This window comes from Ambystoma mexicanum, chromosome 2p (genome assembly GCF_040938575.1).
Source record: "Ambystoma mexicanum isolate Mex_15411 chromosome 2p, UKY_AmexF1_1, whole genome shotgun sequence".
NCBI lineage: Eukaryota > Metazoa > Chordata > Amphibia > Caudata > Ambystomatidae > Ambystoma > Ambystoma mexicanum.
Window position 1 is genome coordinate 105,828,178 of NC_090923.1, and position 17,726 is coordinate 105,845,903.

The 17,726-nt window shown below is 43.8% G+C and overlaps 1 protein-coding gene across 1 annotated transcript in view; it reads left to right on the plus strand.

Moving 5' to 3' along the window:
- Window positions 1–17,726, plus strand: part of COPG1 (COPI coat complex subunit gamma 1) — a 569,339-nt gene that overhangs the window by 207,068 nt on the left and 344,545 nt on the right. The window contains exons 14-15 of the mRNA XM_069643344.1: window positions 1,053–1,296; window positions 16,189–16,264. Coding sequence (XP_069499445.1) covers window positions 1,053–1,296; window positions 16,189–16,264 — 320 coding nt within the window. The remainder of the gene's footprint in view (window positions 1–1,052; window positions 1,297–16,188; window positions 16,265–17,726) is intronic.

Consider the following 17,726-nt stretch of genomic DNA (forward strand, 5'->3'; position numbering starts at 1 on the left):
AGCAGCAGCCCATCTCCATCATCCATCTTGCAGGAGGGAATGCACAGGGTATCCCACTGATCATATGCCCATGGTATGGCTTGAGCCAGCCCACCAATCGCCTCCATGCGAGCCAACAAAGGTTTTGATGGCTAGCCAATCCGGTTTTCCCTCAAAATCACTAGAGGTCTTTCAACTAATCTACACCAGTTGAAAATACCACCAGAGCTGCCTTTGTAGCCTTCCACAACAGCAACATGACAATTTTAGCATTCCTGCATTGTGATGAAATATTCGGGACCAAAGATGAGTATGAAAATGTGATTAACACTGGGCACTTTGAAGCAGAAATCACGTTCCTGAACAGTCATGATGTGGACGGAGACTTGGCATTCTATGTAACTCATTTTAATCATCTGTGTTTTTCTCGGTAAGAAGGATTTTCTTAATGCTGAACGGATATGAAATTGATACAATATGTGTTTTATGAATTGAATGGGTTTATGAATTGTGTGGATTGAATTATTGTAAGATACATAGATGTGTTCATTTACTGTTTTATATACTTGTATTTTGTGGAGGGGTTTAGCTAACATAACTGCAACCCATTTCGTTTTTTTAAATGGCAATTTTGGATGTGCCTTATGGTCCATTTAGACCTTGGTATGGAATAAAATGAGTCACAGCTGCAACCAGCCTACACCACAACATACTTTCAGGGTGTTAAATATGAGATGCTTAAACACCCCTACCCTAAAGCAACATGTGCTACAAAAGCAGTACACCAGAAATGATAATAGTCCCTTTAAGCATTTCATTTTAAAACCGGAGTCCAGCAAAAGGTTTACGGCACCTAGAAAAATGATCCAGAACCCCAAGTATCAAATTGGAACAGCACCATTTTTAGTTTAACAGTTAGTGAGGGCTATATATGTAGTGGGTTTTTGATTGAAGTAGATACATTCCTTCTTAAAACCCAAGACTACAGACTTCAGTAGCCCTGAACATGTGCAGTAGCCAAATATAGTTTTTAGTAGCATATGCATTTCAAGTATATATTTTTATTTTTACAGGGAGGGTTTGAGTATAAGCGCGCAATTGTGGACTGTATCATCAGCATAATCGAGGAAAACCCTGAGAGCAAAGAGACTGGACTCTCTCATCTCTGTGAATTCATAGAAGATTGCGAGTTCACTGTCCTGGCTACTCGCATCCTTCATCTCTTGGGTCAGGAAGGGCCTAGGACCATCAGTCCTTCCAAATACATTCGCTTCATCTACAACCGAGTGATCCTGGAGAATGAGGAGGTCCGTGCCGGTGAGTATCATGAATTCAAGTTGTTTCTAGCATTTTGAGACGCTTTAAAATGTTACAAGAATTATTGGCTGTACAATATAAACCTGCACCTATGCTACCATTTACCCCGACAATGTCAGACTTTTAAAACCCACAATTTGTAGTAGTGATGTCTATTACACTGTGTTGAATATAAATGTGTGACACTTGTGGGATTTGTTGTGTATTAATTTAGTTGCAGTTTCATGTGTTTGGTGTTTCATCTGGTAACCCTTATGGCATTGCAAAGGCTGTGCACGGTCGAATGTACTGCTCATATAAATCTGCAAAGACACAGCATTGGGTGGATCACCGTTAGGTTATTTTCATTTTTATGTGAAATCCCCTTCGCATGCCAGTCCCGCAGCACGTTTTGCTGGACTGCTGGATTTTTTTTGTTCTGAGTGAGTGGGAATCTTTTTCCACACTCGCTCATTCTTTTATTCTATCTTTGGGTCATCCCTTTGTCTTGAAGTCATGCTTTCCTCCAAGTTTTGTGGCATTTGTCTGTCTTTTGCAGCACACAGCACTCTGTGCAGTGTTGCTGGGAGCCCTTTGTGCATCCCTTTTTATTTTCTGCTATTTTCCTTGTGAGAACACATGTTTCCAAGAGCAGGGGGATATTTATATCCTTCCTATCTTTTCTATTGTGGGATCAGCACATCCCACCTTAGGAGTGCTGAGGGGTTACACTGTATACCCTTTCTCACTGCTCCTGTAACTTTTTGGTTACAGTGACAAGGTAATCTGAATGACTGGTGGCAGTGTTTTATCCTATCTACTTGTGTGCGATGTTTACTCAGAGGCTGGACGCTCAGAGCCGTGGTAGTGCGCAGAAGGGTCTCCATTGACCCAAAAAGGTGACAGTGTTCTTTTTTCACCAATTCAAGGTAGCATGTCCTTTCTTGGTCCTACTACTGTGCAGGGTTAGGGGGGCCTTTGTTTGACTTTCGTCTTCGGCGGGGTTCCATGGGAAAGCCTGCCAAGGCACCAGTGTGTCCGTGAAGGCTTGAAACAGTAGAGGACTCCTGAAACTCTGCTGTTCTTTGTCTTATGCTGTGCCTGCCTGGAATCAGTTCCAACTGGGGAGGCTGACTGTCCTGAAAGGACAGCCACCACCTAAAGTTTGAATGGTGCATGGGTGCTGATTGGCTGGGTTCCTGCATAAGAGGCATGGATCCTGAGGCTGAAGATAAGCTGACCACTGCAACTGAGCAAGAGGAGAGACGCCGCAGTCACTTCCAGGCAACCAGAGATGCCTTCTGAGTAATCACTGCTGTCTGACTCCTTCTTCCAAGTGTTAGGAGAGCCCCGAAAAGGATGATTCCCTTAGATTGGTGGGTCCAATCAGTCTCAAGACGAACTGCATTTCGAGCCATCCCACGACGAGCTGTGTACTTCACTGACTGCAAACCGCCAATACTCTGGGAACTGTCGCCATTGTGCAGTGCATTGCCTTCCGAAGATCGAATCCTCCCGAAGCTTTGGTGGACTCCTTCCAGATCTCCAGAGGCAAGGTTCTACTCCTTGAAGTCCCAACATCAGAGCGCTGGATTGAGAAAGCGAGACAAAGCGACCGGACGGTACCCGTTATTCACTGGTGTTTTGAAAAGGGTGACAAAATCACAGAACCACGAAGAATCCTTTGCCTGGAGCCTCTTCACTTTCTGCTGCTGCAAGATCAATTCCAGTGTCCCTTCTTTCATCTGCATGATCATGAATCTGGTGACCGGGTCTGCTGCGGATGCATCATGCTGCATCCTCTTTCTTCACATTTAAGTTACTGTAAGGGTCTTGGTAGAACTTACCTAGTGTTGTTTTGCTGCTCCTGTGTTGCTGGCGTGCTGATTCATGTGTTTGGTGAGTTCGCCCATCCACGTTCGCCCATGCCAATGCCTATTAACACTCAGGGAGCCTCCTCTGAACCTTTTTTCCTACAACAATTGTTACTTACTTGCTAGTGAAGACCTACTCTGGAACCTATGACTTTTTACAGCTTGTGCCTTGCTGGTTTGACCCTCTAATCTGACCCTGAGACACTCATTACTAGATAGTGATGGACTACTAAAGCCTAAGGCCTCTGTGAAATTATGACAAGTATTTATTTACCTGCTTTATGTTGGCCTTGTTTTATTAATTCTTACCTGAAACAGATATTCTAAAAGTTATTATAAGTGTTTTACTTACCTTTTGAATTACTTACTGCCGTTCTACAAGTATTGCGAAAGTGATTTACTTACTGTGAATATTGCTTTGGTTTTTCTAAAATGCCTTCGTGTATATATAAAATAAACCTGACTGCTCTGCTACAGCTACCATTGGAGAGTCTGGTATTTCCTTTTGGGACGACGCAATGCTCCACCATTAGGTTAGATGATTACACTGCCCTCACCAGAGGGTTGTGCAAGAATCTCCCTAACAACCTTACTGTGTGCACAGGGTTTACAACCAAGGTAATCCAAACTCTCACCAGGGTAATGTGACTGAGGCATGTCGCTTAACTCTTAGTCGAGAAAAGGACTGGTAGAATGTACAGCTAGTCAACACCTGACCAAGGACTAATTCCAATGGACGCACATACCGACGCACAGTTCTCAGCTTGAAGTAATGTGCTACTGTTAAAAGAAGCCAGCCGCAATGCTGGCTACCCTCACTATGTTCGCTGCTCTGCTTCTCTCAAGCTAGGTCCGCGCTTCTCAACTTACCAGCTGGGGCGCTGTCCCTTTGACGTGGCAGGACCAGCTAGGTTGAAATCCTCCAAGACCACTATGCTTCCAGAAGAAGCTTTGCTGCTTGCCCTGCACAGCCTAAACCAAAGAGGATACTGCTGGATGAACAAGCGCTAAACACAATGAGTGGCCTACTTTTGCCAAATATTTTTTTTATTTTAGTTATTTATTACATTTACGTAACGCCCAAACCCAGGGGTATCACTGCGCTTGTTTCAGATTTACAGGTTGAAAGTACAACAGGTGAAAACAAGCTTAGGAGCATTAGTCGTATATGCCGAATAGCCAGGTTTTTACAGACTTTTTGTACCATCTACAACAGGGAAGGTTTCACATAGAAGACTCAAAAGGACCACAGATGTACCCAATATGTACTGCCTGGCCACCTTCTGCACTTGTATTCTAGTTAACCTGCAACAACTGCTACTGGACAGCTGCAGATTACCCTGACATCAGTTCACCTTTGTCTCTTATGCAACCACGTCTCTTGCAACTCTAAAGCGTTCCTGCCGAACCTTTTCTCATCACCTAAATCTGTGATGCTAAACCACATACTGTCTATGCCACATGTGCTCTTTGACCAACGTATACACAAACATTTTCAGTTGGATTCCTATAATTGACATTCTCTTTCTCCTATAGAATTCAATGCAGGGGCGTAAAGTCCCTTTACAAAAATAGCTGACCTTGGAACTTCTCTAAGCCCAATTTAGTGAACCTTGGTGTCCAAAGGTGCCGATTGGCCCTGAACTCTCCAGGTGAGCTGGACTTGCTAGGGTCACAACCTGAATACCACCCATTTTACAAATATACCTACCTAGAATTACATATTACCTGTTTCCTGCACTGCAAAAATAAAGATCTATTTAACTAATCAAGTGTGTGGGTGTTTCCTTATTTAATGTCATAATGATTACTTTAACATTTAACATGTGAACGCTCTGCTCTCCACCTCCTAGTGCTGGCTAAGAAAGTCTGGTAGATGTAATGGAAACCATGTTGCCTAGTTAGTTGGTGGCTGACTCCGCTCAACGTAGGGTGGTAAAGTGACCCTGTGTCTGTAGCCAGAAATTATAGTGTGGTTATTAATATAGTCACTCATTTGGTTAGTCATACGCAAATCTGTTTGAGTCAATGGTTTCACAGATTGCTGCTTGTAATTTGTGAATGTTTATTCCCACAACGTCACAAATGTCCTAACTTATCCAGAATGGAGAGATTGATTTTATACAGGGACAAGAAAATGAATTTGTGTGATTAAATGTGGGGCAGATTTTTGGATTTATAAGTCTGTTGTCTTCCTGGTTTAGATCAAATCCGTTATTTTCCTGTTTATAGGGAATGTGTAATCATAAATGTGGTGATCCTGGCTTTTATGTTTTATGTTTATATATTGGTTGTATATTTTGTGTTGTATTATATTTAAAATTAATAAACATGAAAATATATATTTTTTTTAAAGTCGTAACTTTAGCTTTGTTGTATGGACGTTTCAGAGTTATCACTCGTAGAGCAGACGCAGCTTACTCATTTCATTATGTAGCATGGACTGTGTTGAAGAAAATGGTAATTCATAAACTACTTTCTTGTCATTCTATCCCTCGGAAGGTTGAGGAAGCGCGGCCATTGGAAAATGCCCGGATATTGGCAGAGAGCCATGCTTCTTTAACGTTTGCCACTGCAGCCAGTGCTCTCTGTGAGACACCCCTCTTATCTCAGGAGTGCTGGTGAGCCCTGCCACGTGACTGCCGCCATTTTCACCTGCGTCATTTCTGCCAGATGCAGCCCGGGCCTTCACCCCTGGCAGATGCGACGCAGGGCCTCTGCTCCACCCCCTACTACCGCGCCATTCTTGCTGGGCTGCACCTGGCCAATGCGGCCTTGGCCTTAAACAAAAAAAAACACATCTTTCTCGACCTTCTTTTCATTAGGATATGTGCTGAAAGTACCCTCCAATCCCACAAGGAGTTTCATATATCTACTGGCCCATGTTTCCTTTTTTTTCGGGCCATAAAAGTTTTGTAGACCTTCTCGGGCCGCACCTCAAGTTATGGGCCTATAAACCTCGTTGAAGACCCTCACTGCACTTGGGTCTTTAACATGGTCTTACGTGCCTATGACCCTCGGTCTGGGTCTATAAAGCTTAGTTCTAACCATTACAATGTTCAAAGAGTGTTCTCGTTGGAGAATCTATGGTCTTTATGAAACAGTATATTATTCAGAACGCTACTTTCCAAGACCCTTGGCAGCGTGGCATGTAATCTTAGCCAATTCCCTGTGACTGCCCAGGAGAATGTATGTACTAACCACTTCTATGTACTATGAAGAGCGCCACAGGTTACAATAGCTGTTAAGATGGATTTCCAAAATGAATCCTCGGGTAGATTTTAGGAGGCCACTCTATTATGGTGGACAGGGAGACGCAGAGACTTTAGCTAAACCCAATCAAGCTAATGCAGAGCGGCAAGACTTACTCTCGGAAGTGGTGTGAGTGGTCTACGGATACAATGGGTACACACAGAGCAACACCAATAATTCCAGTTAGAGAGGTAAGTATACAAATACAATTATTTATTAGACCTTTACAATACACACTAAGCAAGTAAAAACATCTAGTCCAATATTGTCACACCAACACTTAAAAAACTGAAATATACATTCACCCTTAGAATAAATAGGAAAGCATTTGATTCAATAACCAGTGCACCACAAGCACGTAGTCGGATGCATTAGAAGTAGAAAAGGTCACTTTATAATAACCATAAACAGCGTCCCTAGCTTTTATAAAGTCCAACGCTAACATGGTTTAGGGACTTGATGATGATTAAAAGAGTCACAAAGTTGGATAAAGTTCAGATAAGTAAATTCACTCAATCCCAGACACTAATAAACGATCCTTACCCAGGCCTTCACCAACCAAAGTCAGGCCGATTGGCCGGCTGGCTCTCCAGGAGTACAGCCACCCTGCTGGGTGATTGACAGCCTAGGGATGTGAATGAATGGGAACTTGATTGGTTAAAAGGCAAGGTTTTTGAGACTAGATGCAGAGTTGACCACTGGAGGACAACATCTGACGAAGAAGATGTGACGAGACAACAGCAGCACCCTCCTGGACCGCAAAGTGCCCGGTGAAGCCCTGCAGCTGTGCTGACCCCGTTTTTGTTTTAACTGGGAAGACCTGTAAGGGACGACTTCCTCCTTTGGGCTGGTGGGACAAGCTTCATTTTGGCGCAACCCCCGACTTGCTGTGACTTTCCACGACTGCAGAATCCCAATGCCTGGGGACCCCTTACCGAGCGCATTTTGTCTTCAGAAGTGCGACCCGGCCAAAACTTTGTGGGCATCCAGAGGACACTACAGAAGCAGGAAATCCAAATACAATCCAGGGTCCCCTCACCAGAGTCCAGGACCAAGGGATCAAGTAATTTCCAAACAGAGCTGTCGTTCTTCTTTGGCGCTGAGAAAAAGGTTCGAAAACCACAAAAGGCAGCTGAATCAAGGAGAATCCATTGCTGCAGAGCCCCTCTCTCCAGTGCTGCTGAAGAAATCTGCCAGGCATCCTCCCATTCGTCACCACGAACAAGGACCAGTAACAAGGGTGTGCTACACTGCAACAGGAAGGCATCCAGCTGGAACAAATTCTTCAGTTCACAGGTACTGTGGGGCTTGGGGTACATCTACCGTTTGCCAATTGTGGTGCTTCCTAGCTTGGGGAGTGATATTTTACCCTCTTTGGAGTGGACCTCCACTCACTTGCACTGGCCTTGCAACTTGTGCTTCTTCAAGGTGGCTCCTCTTGTGCTTCTGTGATTTTTCTATTTGAACTACTGACTTTTCTAAAACGTTTTCTAAGAAGAGAGCATCAGAACTTTGAACTAGCCCATTGACTTTGGCTGTCCTGGCTCCCTAAAGTCCCCCTTCCGAACCTATTGGCTTTGATGGTGCTTGTTCCCTTACAGGTTTTAATTGTTGGACACTATTATTGCTGGGATAAAAGACTGCCTACATCCCTCTGGGAGAATCTAATTGTTTTTCAAAGTACAAAGTATGTTCTGATCTAACTAGAACGTCTCCCTCCCTATAACTCAATATTGCAAAGGTGATCACAAATAAGTGTTATTACTGACCTCAAATGACATCACTCAATGTGCTGAAAAATGTATAGCATATGAAAAGTTACTCGCCTGCTTTATTGCTCTCATTGAAATAGAATCCTAACTTTTGGGTTGATGTTACTATTAGTTGCTGTTTTTTTGTGTGTGTGTGTGTGTGTATGTGTGTAATATATATATAATTATTATAACTTTAAGTGTTTACGTGTTTACTTGGATACCTGTATTTACTGATTTCATTGTACAGCTCACATTACCCCTCTTAAGATATGCCTGGCTGCTCAGTCACGCTACCAACTTGTGTACTACAGGGTTACCTAATACCAAGAGATGTAAAGAGCCCTTTGCGGTAAATACAAAAGTGCATGAGTAAAAAGCATAAAACACAGTAGAAAAATATCTGGTGCCACTAGCTCATTTTAAGCACACTGTAAATGTAACCAAAAAGCCACTACAGAAAAATGTGGGATACAAAATATCCTCATTTACACTTTAGGGTCATATGTGCAATTGTAATGACTCAATACAATAAATTCAAGAAGAGGGACAGTCCCTTACTACATATTGGGCCTCATTACAAATCCGGCGGCAACCCTGCCGGTGCTGCCGGAGGGTTGCCGCCAGACTTGCACTATTTACTGGTGCTTGGCTTGTCAGAATCACTGGGGATTATGACTCCGGCGATCGGGACGTCGGGCGCCGGTAAATTGTTAATCCCCATTCCCATCTGAGTCTCAAATGGAATGGGAATGACGGAAGCACCAGCACCGTTAATAACTGTGCTGGTGCTTCTGAACAGCGCTGGTGCTTCTGTGAAAGACTGCGGGCGGTTGCCGTTCCGCCTGCCTTGTCTGTCACGTAGTGTGCCGGTCTGCTAACAGTGCCAGTAGGCTTACCGGCACTGTTGTTACCGGACCGGCACACTTGTAATGAAGCCCAAAGTCTTATGGACTATCTTGTTTCCCAATGCGAATGAGCAAATAGACAAGGGAAGTAAAGCAAAAGGCTTTGCTTTGAATCATGTCTCTGGCTGAGCGAAATCATTATTTTTTAAAATATATTTATATTGACATTTCTTTAAATGTTAGAGACATCACATACATTCTGAGCAGTTAATTCAATTATAACTGCCCCCCACCATACAACATGTGCACTGCTGGTCGTACAAATGCTCTTACCATTTTAAGAGACTAACTAGGGCTAAAAAACAGAATTGCACCTACATCCTTCCTTGCCATACATCCAGGCTCCACCTCTTGAAACATCGGCATCAACCTGACCGTTCTACTGGAGAGGAAGCTCGGTGTTCCCAGCACCCGAAGAAAAGCACCGATTTCAGTGGGCTGCTGGCAAGTCTAGTTATAGGTAATCCTTTATTCAAGCTTTAGTAAATACCTATTTTAGAATATGGGCAAAGTGGTGACACTCCACTGTATATTTTGGAGAGTTTCAGGGGGTCCGGATGCCAGCAATGCAACATTTTAAAATTATGCTCAATGGTGTTGGGGGGAATTTTCAGTTTCTGTGCTAATTGTTATGATGCCTACCCCCGGGCATCAGGACCAAGGCCCTCAGCTCCGGGAGCAGGCATCCAGACATTTGTTTAAACCTCAGCAGCCCCGGCTAGGGGCTGTCTGGGTTCAGTCCTGGTGCCTTAAGCGCCAGGCTCATAGACTTTACTTACCTGATGCAGACCATGCTGCAAAAGAGTCCAAGCCTACATGAGGCCTGGATGGGACTTTTTTGTTACAGGGACTATTTTTTACTCGGGCGTGGCTCTAGGGAACTTCTTACCTGGACCTACTTTGGAGGCTATTTAAACCACACCTGAACAGCAGCACATAATTCGCGTTATTCTGCATCCAGCAGCGTGACGCTCACCGAGCCTGCAGCCAGCATCCAGTCTTCTGCCACGCCCGCGTGCCTGCAGCCAGCATCCAGCCTTCTGCCACGCCCGCTTCGAATCCGGAGCTCCTAGAATAAAGAAGAAGAAAAGGACACGGTTAGAAAGCGAACTTATTTCAAATTCCTCACCTAATTCCGGAACCATTCAGTCCTGCACGCGTCGCTTCGCCAGCTCCAGCACAGCACCATACTCACCAGTTCTCACAGCATCTTTCGATCTGGCACTGTCCATCATTTCTTCGCCGTAATCCGGCACCTAGGGGACTCAAGAAAAAACAAGGTGAGCCAAGGGAATCAACAAATACAACCTCTTACCACCATAGACTTACCACCGGCGGTATTATTCCATAACTCTCCACATTTTCATATGCCGCATCTGTAAAGAGGGAGAAAAACAACACGTTAATGCATGCAATAGTTACCGGACAGCGTTGGGTAACACAGACTCTTACCTGAACGCCAGCAGCAGCTACGAGACCTTCCTCTCACAAACTCAGTTGCAATTTAAGGAAGGAAGGGGACAAGAGTGAACATCAGGCACATTGAACTCTTTGAACTTGATACTTACCAATCCCGCCAGGGACTTCAGAGTCAATACTTACCGGAACTCTCCCAACGCCTTCAAACCAGTGAAGTAACTGGTATCTACGCGCCCCTGCAAGACACGCAGGATGGAGAGTTCATCTTTTTCGAACATAAGGTGAGGTTACTAAGGGGATATCGGAGGTGATTAGTGGGTGAGAGCGAGAACAGTTGGGAGGCCATCACTAAAACCCACAGATAGTTCATCCCTGTCTCCACTTGCAGGAAAATACTACTTCGGGTCCAGCAGACAAGACTAGGCGGGCCAGTCCAGACAGTCATCTCTGCACTACGCATCACGTTGAAGGAGACCGCAGCTGTCCGGGTCCGATCGACACCCCTGTGGGGTCCAGGTGAGCGTAACACTAATTCCCTCTAACCTGAGAGACCTCCAGCACATTTGCTGGACTCTGTTCTTTTTTTAATTTTAATCTCATGACTAAGTGGAATTTTTCTTCCACTCGCCCATTCTTTTTCTCTGACTGGGAATTTTATTTGTACTGTTTTATGCAGTCTGGTAAACTCCATATGTTTAACACAGGCATCTGCTTTTTGTTTTATGAAACCCAACACCCTATGTGCAGTGTCACTGAAAAGTCCTTTGGACTACTTATGTTTAAACACATTTTCTTGTGAGAACTACAGTTCCCAAGAAAAGTGAGAACTATCTTACCCTTTCTTTTGTGGGTCCAGCACGCACCACCTTTTGTCGGGTGCTGGGGGTTAGTTACATTGTAACTCCTGCACACACTCCTCATGTAATTTTTTGTTACACTGACTAACTTAAATGGCTGGTGGCCGTGGTTACTTATTACTATCTTTTGTGCAGGTTACTAGCAGGTTGATTTCTATGCTGCAGTACAGCACCCATGGGTGACCATTTTCTCAAAATGGCCTGTCTCCCTTTTTCACAATTTTTCATTTGTCAGTTCCTTCTGGGCTTTTCTTCTATCATTTAGAGTACGTTTGAGTCCTTTGTGAGTTTTGCCTTTGGTGGGCTTCAGCCCTGACGCCTGCCCAAGCTCCATTGTGTCTGGGAAGGCAGGAAGTGAGGGAGGAGCCTGAAACTTCTGTCCTTTGTCTGTAGGTATGCCTTGCTGAAACCAGTTCTAACTGGGCGGCTGGCTGTCCCTGAGGACAGCCAACCCCCAGGTGATTGACAGCTCAGAGTGTGAATGACTGGGATCCAGCATAAAAGGCGAGGATTTTGGGACCACAGGCAGAGTCAACCGCTGGGACAAGAAATCCGAAGCAGAAGACGAGCAGAGACGCAAGCAACACCTTCCAAAACCGCAGAAGCACCGGTGAAGCCCTGCAGCTGTGCTGACCCAGTTTTCAAATCGGCAGGGAAGACCTGTCTAGGATAACTTCCTCCTTTAGGTTGGTGGGACCAACTAGCCTCAAGACCTTCTTCATTGTAGGCCATCCCTGACTTGCAGCGACATTCCAGGTCTGCAGAATCCTAATACCTGCAGTACCTGGACCGTTATCGAGTGCATCGTCTGCCGAAGATCGAATCCGGCTGAAACTAGGCAGGCTTTTGCATGGACCTCCAGAGTCAGGAATAATTCACTGAAAGTTCCCTCACCAGAGTTCGGGACCGATTAATCGAAAAGAGAATCCAAACAGTGATATTAGTTTCTTCTTGGTGCTGAGAAAAAGACACCAAAACCACAAAGTACCGCAGGACTGAGCTGAATCCATTGCTGCCGAACCCTTCTCCCGAGTGCTGCCACAGGAGCCCGCCAAAGGTCCCCCCTTTTTGGGGAGATTTATCATTTTTATGTTTCATGCTCTCCCCTAGTAAGACCCCCAGGACTTTTTGCTAGACTTCTGGACCTTTTTTATTTAATCATGAATGAGTGAAGCCTTTTTCCACTCATTCATTTTCATGGGTTTTGTCTTTTGGAGCTCCATTCTTGGTAATCTACCTGTACTATGGAGTCTGTCTGCTCCAAAGCTCTTAAAGGCATCTGTGTTTTACTACTGCAGCACACAGCTCCTTATGGGCAGTGTTGCTGGGGACCCTTATGGTCCTTCTTTAAAGATTTTTTTATATATCCTCAAGTAATTGCAGTTCTTACGGATAGAGATATAATTGGTATCTCTCCCAAAACTCTAAAGATTGGCACACACCACCTTCAGTGGAGTGCCAAAGGGATACTTAGTATCCCACTTCACTCTGCTCCTGTGACTTTTTCGTCACCTAGACAATACCCTAGTTATGGCTGGTGCTAGTGAGCGTGTTCTACCAACTGTATTTTATATACCGCAGGCTATGGCCTTCGCCTCAGTAGTGCACAATAGGGGCATCCAACTACCAATTTGGGGCCTACCTTCTTTTTTTGCCATTACTAGCGTGGTTGTTCTTTGTGAGTAGGTCCAGCTCCCACAAGGGGCCTGGTTTTCCTGATTGGACAGCCAAACGCCCCTTCCTGTAAATTTCTGAGAGAGATTGCAGAGGAGTATGTGCTGGAACTGTATGAGCGGTGAGTCTTCTGGAGTGTAAAGGAAGTCGACCACAGGAAACAGAAGTAACTGAAGAAGAAGACAACCAACAACGCCTGCAGGCCCTTTGCAAGACCATCAAGCGACCACTGCTGTCCTGACCTCGTATGCGACCAAGGAGCTACGAAGAGGATCACTCCTTTCTTTGGCTGGTGGGAACAACTAGTCCCAAGGCGAGCTTTGAAACGAGCCATCTCCCGAGGTCCTAGGAGCTTCCAGAGCTGCGGAAACCTCAATACCAGGAGACCTGCTGCCAATTTCGAGTGTATTGTCGTGGTAAGGCTGAATCTGCCCAAATCTTTGCTGAATCCGTAAGGACACTCCAGAGATCCGATCCAAATAGCCCTGACCCCTCACCAGAGTGTGGGACTGCAGGAAGCAAAGAAGTTTGACCGGGCTATCCATGTCCTTTGTTGGGGCTGCTGAAAAGGCGCCAAAATCGCAGAGTGAACCAAGAGGTTGCTGAAAGTCGTGCTACATGTCCTCCCTTGCGACAGCTGCTAAGAGACAGTCTATTGTCCTGCCTTTCGTCACCATACCAAGGAATCTGGAGGTCAGGTTCAGAGCTGCCACAACGTGGAAAAACCAACAGGAACACTTTCTTCAAACCAAAGGTACTTTGGGGAAAAGGGTATTGCTTACCCGATTCCAAGAAGTCGCTCCAGAGCATTGGAGTACACATAGAAATGCCCAAGGAAACCACCTCATACCTCTGACCCAACCCGCTGCTTGTGTCCCCTCTGAAGTCTCTTTTAAGGTCTCCTTTGTTAGTTGCTAACCTGCTGTTTCAATAACTTTAGACACTGGAAGAAATCCGCAATGACTCTTCATAATTCACTGTTTGTCAAGACTTCAAGCCCTCTCCGAACTACCTCTAGCTAGGGTTGTGATCAGTCTCTAGAACTTTGAACTAAGTTCATGTTGCACTAACCTCTTATTTACCTCCCTTTACGTGACTTTTCTGTGTGTTTTCAGAGTAAATACATTACTGTATAACGAAAACAGCATGACTGCACAATTACCAATAATACAATAACTTTGTCTTTTCCCTTTCTACCGTTGTTACAAATGTAACCGCGAGCAAACACAAAAGTGAAAGTGCCCTTTGAAGTGTATTATCTAGCCTTCCTAACTGTTCTACCGTAAATACTGTAAACGTCTGAAGTATTTAAAGTGATTCTCTGTTGTGCCTGTCTAGCTAAGACTCACTATACACACCTACAGCTCACATCTTCCTCTTAAGATAAGTCTGACTGCTCTGCCTCACTACCAAGGTCCTGAGCTAGTAAAGACTGATACTAAGAGTTGGAGATCTACAAACCACTGGTATAGTTTACTAAAGTCTTACTGCCAGTAGGATTTTAGGAAACCTCCCCTAACAACGATCTTCAACGTTGCCCTAGAAGGAAGCCAGCTACAATTTCTTCTTCACTTTCAAGGTACTGCGGGGCTTGGGTTGTAATTGCCTCGTGCCATTTTCGGTGCTTACTGGCTTGGAAAGTGCTGTTTTCTTCAATTTAAGAGTTGACCTCAACTCCTCTGTTCAGACCTTGCAACTTGTGCACTATCAGGTACGCTCCCCTTTAGCTTCTGTGTTTCTTCAAGAACCCTGACTGGATAACTAACTTTTCCTCTGATGATCTTCAACAGAACTGGAACTGTCCATTTGACTTCGACTGTCCTGGTTTCCCAAAGTTCCATCTTCTTGATCCTATTCGCTTTGGCAATGCCGGTTCCTCCATAGGCTTTAATTGTGAACACTTTTATTGCTAGGAAACAGACTGCCTATATCCCTCTGGGAGAGTGTACTTGTTATTAGCAGTTGTAAGTTGTGTTGTGCCTAACTCTGAAACTTTCCCTCCCCTCTCAATTTTGCTAAAAGGTGGTACATATAATTGCTGCTACTGACCTTAATTGACGTTGCTCTGTGTGCTGGATATGTAAAGCATACAAAAAGTTACTCACCTGCATTATTATTCCTTTTATAAATTGATTCCATTGAACATTGAATGTTATGTTAGTGGCTGCATTTTAGATTTGCTTGTGTGCCTTCTATACATAAATACATATATTTTAATATAACTTTAAGTGAGTAAGTGTTTACTTGGATACCTGTGTGAACTGATTTCATTGTTTTGATCTACAGCTCACATTACTCCCTCCTAAGATAAGCCTTGCTGCTCAGCTACTCTACCCACTTGTGTAGTACAGGCCTATATTAAGAGCTGTGTCCCTTATACCAAGAGATAAGTCTTATGAAGTCCCACACCAGTTGGACTTTAGAAAAATGTACAGAACACATGGCTGCAGTAAAGAAATGGCCATGGAACATAATTCTATAAACCTTGTCCCAAACCTCTTCTGAAATTTCCATTCTGACCTGTGTTACCCAGTACTCCTTAAATGTTTGCTTCCCAGAGATATCAACAGTCACCAAGACCTGATGAAGCCTGGAGAGGGTACATATATCATTTTTTTTGTTGGTGAGATCAGAGAATTAAAGTCTAGGCCCAGGAGAACTCTGGAAACTTTAAAAGTATGCAGATTGCCTGAAACAAATTGTAGATTTTAGGATTTGTTTTGCTATAATGTGATGTATGAGTAGTGCCACAAATAGCTCGTCTATACTCCTTTACATACCAAGCATATATTGCCTTATAGGGCCATGTTAGCATTGCTAAATTAGAATAGACTAAGCATACTTTCACCAAATCCTAGAGGATATATTAATGGGTTTGGATGATCACCCTGGGGCAGTGAGAGTAATCTAAACGGACTAGCTGTACCAAAATATTGAGACTAGTTAGTATAATTTAGCTATAGTAATATAAAAAGCAAATGGCATCTAACGCTGTGGCTTGTTCCTTTATTTTTTTTTATGCTTGAGGAGGCAGTAATTGCATGTGTGCACTGCAAATTGTCTTCTGAGCGGTACCTTGAGAGAAGCTATGCATGTGCACAGCATAGTGGGAAATAGATTCTGACAATTGTCAAAAGCTGTCTCATCTGTGAAGATAACCTTGTCTTATTGCTGCTAGGTGCTGTCAGTGCATTGGCAAAGTTTGGAGCTCAGAACGAGGACATGCTACCCAGCGTCTTGGTATTATTGAAGCGGTATGTTTTTGAAACTTATTTTTTATTTGTAATTATTCTTGTGATGTCCCCGACATGCAGTATTGCAGATTTGAATGTTACTTTCTTCGATAGAATTTGATATTAAGTCTGCACATTCTTCATACTAGAAGTGTTCTAGGGTTTTGCTTACTTTTGGACTTGTGGTCCCCTCATTGTTTTTGTTCCATCCAATTAAACCCAGACTAGGCATTCACCAGTTTCAAGCATGCAAAGGTAATGTACAACAATAAAGACACTTATTAAAAGAACATCTAAACAATTTGCTTTGTTTGGGTGTCTCCCATTTGGGCTTTACTTTTCATTGTCAACCCTGTTTAGTGCTGTTTCTTTGATATTTTATTTGCATATTTTGGAGCTAGCCCTTCAGCAAATGATTACTTTTTACTATTCACTAAAAGCCTATACAAGTTAACTCACTGTTGTAAACACGCATAGTTTGTGTATTTTGTGTAACTGTAGTTACTTTAGGATATAGAAAAGAATCTCAAAGGAGGACCCCAAGTATCTCCAGCAACACTGCCCATAAGGAGCTGTGTGCTGCAATAGTAAAATACAGATGCCTTTAAGAGCTATGGAGGTAAATTGACTCCAAAGTACAGGTAAAATACAAATAATTCCACAAGACAAAGCCCATAAGAATGAATGAATGAGTGGAAAAATGTTCTACTCATTCAGGATTAAAGAAAAAGATCCAGAGGTTCAGCAAAAAGTGTTGTGGGTCTCACTAGGAGAGGGGATGAAGCATAAGAATGATACATCTGCCTAACACAGTCAGAGCCCCAGTGCGAGCTGGTTCCATTCAGGCACTCAGAGGGGAGGGAAAAATCTCCTGCCCAGACACACTGGAACCTAGGCAGGGCCGACCAAGGGTTCCCACCAAAGACAAAACACTCACACAGACCTCACCCTCCCAAACTTCTTCCCAGTAGAAGGGCTAACAAAGAACAACCACGCTAGAAATGGCATAAAAAGAAAGAAGACCCCAAGTAGGTAAAAAATAGCACAATAGCACAATAGTCTGTAGAACACGTCCACTGCCACCAACCATATCTAGAAGGTTGTCTAGGTGACTGAAAAGTCCCCCAAGTATCCCCTTGGCTCTCCACATAAGTGATGTGTTCCAATCTCTCATAATATAAAGTTTTATGAGAGATACAAAGTATCTCTATCCTTAAGAACAGTCAAAAGTAAGGATAAGGTAAGAATCTCAAAGGAGAACCCAAAGGTGTCCCAGCAATACTGCCCTTAAGGAGCTGTGCACTGTAAAAGTAAAATACAGATGCCTTAAGAGAGATGGCGGAAAGAAGACTCAATAAAAAAAGTAAAACGCGGAGAACCGAGTTCCAAAAGGTAGAGCCCATAAGAATAAATGAGTGGAAAAAGCTCCACTCATTCAACATATAAAGAAAAAGGTCCAGAAGTCCAGCAGAAAGTGGTGGGG